We start from the raw sequence: 5000 nt of genomic DNA, 5'->3' as shown, positions 1-5000 counted from the left end.
TTGTTCACCTATTTTACGCAATGGCTTAGGTTTGACAAGGATTGATTAGTCATTGCTTGACCTCAAGTTTATATTGGGGACATATATGTTTAGAAGGTCTTTAATATAGGAGGGGCTGTTGGTGCTCAAGGATAATTTGTAGACTAGAGTACAAATCTTATATGCAACCCTTTTTTCCACAGGAAGCCAATGTAACTCCCGGAGAAGGAGAGTTGCTGACGGGCATTTTTGTTTCTTGCGTACAATGAGTCTGGCTACGTTATTTTGCGCAACCTGAAGTTTACTCATTTTGTCTTTAGCTAAATTCACCCAAAGGGAGTTACAGTCGTCCAATTTAGATAAAACAAGGGATTTAATTAAAACTTCTGCTATATGCTTCTGTATTAAATGACGAATTTTGCTTATTTTTTCAGTTCTATGTACATAGATTGTATGGTGTTATTCACATGGCTTGTCATGGAAAGATCTTTATCAATGATGACGCCAAGGTTTGTTTGTTTGTTTTTTGCTTTATTTGAAAAATCTATTGTGTTATTTCTGAGAGTAATAGGTGATTTATTTGCCTGTTTAAGGATACTCGGCCTTCCACACATTAACATCTCAGTTTTACTGTCATTTAATTTTAACTTGTTATGGTACATCCAAGATTTAATCTCATTAAAACAGCGCGAAATTCGTTGTATTAAGAATTTTAGATTACTTAGGGGTACTTAATCATATATTAGTGTATCATCTGCATAAAAATGATAACTCAGATTGAATCTGGATATCGCACTAGAAAGGGGCTGCATATATACAGTAAAAAGGACAGGGTCAACAACAGAGCCTTGTGGTACTCCAAAGTTTAATAAATCATGTTTCTGACTGAACACCATTCACCACAACAGTCTGCCGTATTTATTTTGGAAGTTTGTTCCAGAGGATTGGGATGTTTCTCAAAAAGGATTGTCCTCCAACAACATAAACAGTGCCATGAAACTTCATCACCCCCGCCCCCTCCCCCCCCCCCCCCCAAAAAAAAAGAACCCCTAAAAACGAAAGCAAAACAAAACAAAAACAAACCAAGCCACTACTACTACTACTACTACTACTACTACTACTACTACTACTACTACTACTACTACTACTACTACTACTACTAACACTACTACTTTTACTACTACTACTACCATATCCAAGATTTTCCAACAGACCTCATGAGGAAGTTGTTCCAGTTGGTTTTCTCCGAGCTCCAGGATCCTGAGATTCTTAAGACCACCAAAACTTCTTGGTAATGAGGCCAGTCGGTTCCCTGTGAGTCTCAATTCTGCCAGGTGTTTGCAGTTGACCAATGTCTCTGGCAGGTGGACCAGCACATTGCGCTGAAGATCAAGGACTCTGGAATGAGATGTATATGATATAAAATATGCTGATGACGCGACGTTGAGCTCGGTGTGCCGCTATGTGTTATTGCAGTCTGACACTCTCTTTCGAATCGGACGGACTAGATGCATATAGATAGATTGAAGTTGACGTTACTCAGGTCTTTGTTATTGATTTTTGCCATCCACGTATATGAGTCAATCTCACTTAACTCTATTATTATTATCCAGACGATAAAAGTCCATGGTTACACAGAGTTTTGCTTGCTGGTCCGTTATACTTCCGGATGGCACTGTTGTGAGCTTCTTAGCCAAGCATATACTATCTATACAATATGCTGATGACGCGACGTTAACCTCGGTTTGCGGCTTTATGCTGTTTTGTTATGGCACTAACTCGCTTTCGAATCGGACGGCGCATAGTTGAGTCCTTGGAAAAGGCTCTTTACTCACATTCTCTCGCCGTATTCAGCTGTAAAGTGAGTACCTGGCAGTTAACTGCGTTGTCTCTGTCTGGAAAAAAAATATAATATCGCCTAACAGGTGTCATGTCACGTCCTACATGTTAAGCGTTGCTTCTGGCCTGGGACCCATTGTAAAGCGCTAGTCTTTGAGCACGTTTTGTGGTTATTGATCTTTATAAAAGCTCAAGTTATTTTGTTGTTTTGTTTTGTTTTGTTTTGTTTTGTTTTTTGTTTTGTTTTTTTTTTTTTTTTTTTTTTTTTTTTTTTGTTTTTTTTTTTTTGTTTTTTTTTTGTTGTTGTTGTTGTTGTGTTGTTTGTTTGTTATTTGTCCGACGTGATGACGACATAACAATGCTTGAAAAAAGTGACTATGACTTTGTGTCCTTGAATAAGACATTTCATTCGACTATGCTACGAATGGGTTTCTTGTGACGGGTATTTATTTGCAGGTCTGATAATCCAAATTGATATGGGTTCATTGTTGTCATAGAAATAGAAATAATCTCAAACCAACATAAAATATTGTCCATTACAATAATATTACAACAAGCCCATAATTGCGTTCGGTTATCAGACCTGCAAGTATGTATAATGTATAGTAAAAAAATAAAGGGAGTAAAAATGACTTTATTAAAAAATACAACACAAAGTAAACGACGTTTCAGCCTATGTCCTTATTCGCGTAAACAAGAAAAGGGAATATGTATTTGTTACATTTGCGTTAGGGTTAAAACATTAAAAATGTGTGTGTGTGTGTGTGTGTGTGTGTGTGTGTGTGTGTGTGTGTGTGAGCAAGGGAGAGAGAGAGAGAGAGAGAGAGAGAGAGAGAGAGAGAGAAGGAGATGAAGTAATGAGATGAAATTATGTAAACCAAGATCAAAGGGGGGAGGGGGGGGGGGGGGGTATTGAAGAATTCTCGTCGGCGATAGTGTTGTATGCCTATACCTAAGTTCCTATGTATTTGCACTAACTTTTATTATAACAATGGTTCTGCAACGGCAAGGATGAGAACAGGTGACGCTATGAAATAAACTTAATTCCGGGAAAAACGCGTTATGTAGCATTGAGCATGGTAAAGAAAAAAAATGCATTGTTGAGCGTTGTTTTTCTTCTCTAAACCTCTAATTTAAGATAGGGGTAAGGCGATCCTTGAAGGTCAGCAAAGCATAATCGATGTCAATCTCGGGTCCAAATTGTTTGTTTGTTTTTGTTTTTAAGGGTTTTCTGGCGCTTGCAACACATTAAGGTTATATCAACGCCAGTAAAAAGGAAGAAAATGGCATGGTAAAAAGTTCTAGAATTGCAATCAAAGCACCCAAGAGAAAGTAAGACATAGGGGAAATGGGAACAAATAGGGATCAGATGTAGATTCCAAGAGCATACCACCAATGTACTTAGTTTAAATCACCTATAATTCTCATCCGGACGCAAGTACAAGATTCAACAAAGAGGACTGCACTCAAATGCTTACATTATACATTCAAAATAACAAACATAACAACATATAACCGAGAGATGATTTACAAGGAAAAAAATATCAAATCCCAAAACAATAACTATGCATTTGACTGTTTCCTCCCAGCCAGGGCTCCGGCTTCCTGGCTTTAAGACAGCAAAAAGAAAACACTGGGTCACCGCGAACCGACTTAGAACCAACCATGGTCGCAGCAAAGAAAGCCTCTATCGATGGAGACTCGTTGACTCACCAATCTGCCAATACTGCAAAGGGGCACGTCAAACCATCGATCATCTGGTCCTGGAATGCCCAGTAACAAAATTAGAAGGGGGGTATGAAACGATCTTTGAAGCCGGAGATGACCTGACATCAAGGATCGACAAACATAATTTTGAGGTGTAGCCATACGCTACTACTACTTAGGGCTCCGACCAGGGCCAGAACAAAACCAAGTAATCTCATTCCAAGACAAAGACAGAAAGTACGTTGAAAAATACATATAGGGTGATAGAAGACACGGTAAATACTTCACTTCCCACCATGGACGGTGAGGAACCCACCTAATGGGTTCAAATTAATAAATCATCTTTCTAACCCTAAAGAGAGTGATTGGGTTCATGGTTTTGAGATTTAGCGGAAAGTACTTTGCGATAATATAGCTCCTTGTGAAAATGGTAACAATCAATAGGATTCACTAGTCTGATGTCACGTCTACCCATCAACCATCAGCTTGGTTCTAAACAAAGAAAATCGGTACTTTTTATTCTTCATGCTGGCGAGAACTTTTTCACGTGTCATGTGATCAGAATGTATAAAAGTCAAAACATGATCTATAATGATTTATAATTTTTTTTTCTCCTCGGGATACAGTTGTATGCTAGTCGGAGAAGTACGTGTATTTCACAAGAGCGTCCGCCATTGTTCCGATAGTTTAGAACCAGTCACTAAGTTACTATGCGTCATTAGGAGGGAAGTGACGTCACGACTGTTGAACCCTATTGTTACTGTGCCTTTAGCTCTTAGACTTGCGGGACACTGATGGAGACACAAGGAGGAGATTGCAAGCAGTCTTGTGCTATGGGAACCACTTGAGAGAACCAGAAGCAGAGGCAGGCAGAATAAAACATACATTGACTGTCTGCTAGATGACACAGGATTGGACAACACCCGGGAGCTGCGTACACTCATGGAGGACAGGACAGAATGGCGAAGACTTGTGGCTCATGTTGGGCTAAGTAAGTAAGTAAGTAGCTCTTAAGATATGAACCTCAACTCATCTGGCTTTACGACTCTAACGGGACTGCTTTCGATTCTGATTCACTTTATTTTTGTTATGAGATGAGAGCAACTTTACCTGAGTCCTCTGAGGTAAGCGATCATTGTGGGTAGGTAGTCGACATAGTTCTGATCCAATCTCAACACCTGCGTGTTGATGAGCTGGAACGTTTCGGGTGGAACAATCCTCAGACCTCTGTTATTCAGATTGAGTTCAACGTAGCCTTTGGAGTTGGTGACAACCTGAAGGGGAAACGCCGGATAATTACAAGAATTCTCATGGCAGGATGAAACATCCAAAGTATAAACCGCAATGCAGCGCCAAAATCAGTTTAACCCTCTCCTTACCAGCCATTTTCAGGATTTTGCCCAAAACGTCACACCCAACTAACACAAAAATATATTTTTTTATCATTCAAATACAATAGCAGTAAGTTATTGCGA

General features: G+C 39.3%; 1 protein-coding gene across 1 annotated transcript in view; it reads right to left on the bottom strand.

Annotated features, from left to right (window-relative positions):
- LOC144956909 (uncharacterized) overlaps positions 1–5000 on the bottom strand; it is a 24213-nt gene that overhangs the window by 15297 nt on the left and 3916 nt on the right. Inside the window, exons 3-4 of the mRNA XM_078887735.1 lie at positions 4636–4799; positions 1194–1377 (exon numbers count right to left, since the gene is read on the bottom strand). Of these exons, the coding sequence (XP_078743861.1) occupies positions 1194–1377; positions 4636–4799 (348 nt within the window). The remainder of the gene's footprint in view (positions 1–1193; positions 1378–4635; positions 4800–5000) is intronic.

This window comes from Berghia stephanieae, chromosome 11, assembly GCF_034508935.2.
Source record: "Berghia stephanieae isolate SIO BIC M18660-M18661 chromosome 11, UCSD_Bste_1.3, whole genome shotgun sequence".
NCBI lineage: Eukaryota > Metazoa > Mollusca > Gastropoda > Nudibranchia > Aeolidiidae > Berghia > Berghia stephanieae.
Note: the sequence above shows the minus strand (reverse complement) of the source record. Positions and strands in the feature narration are given on the sequence as shown.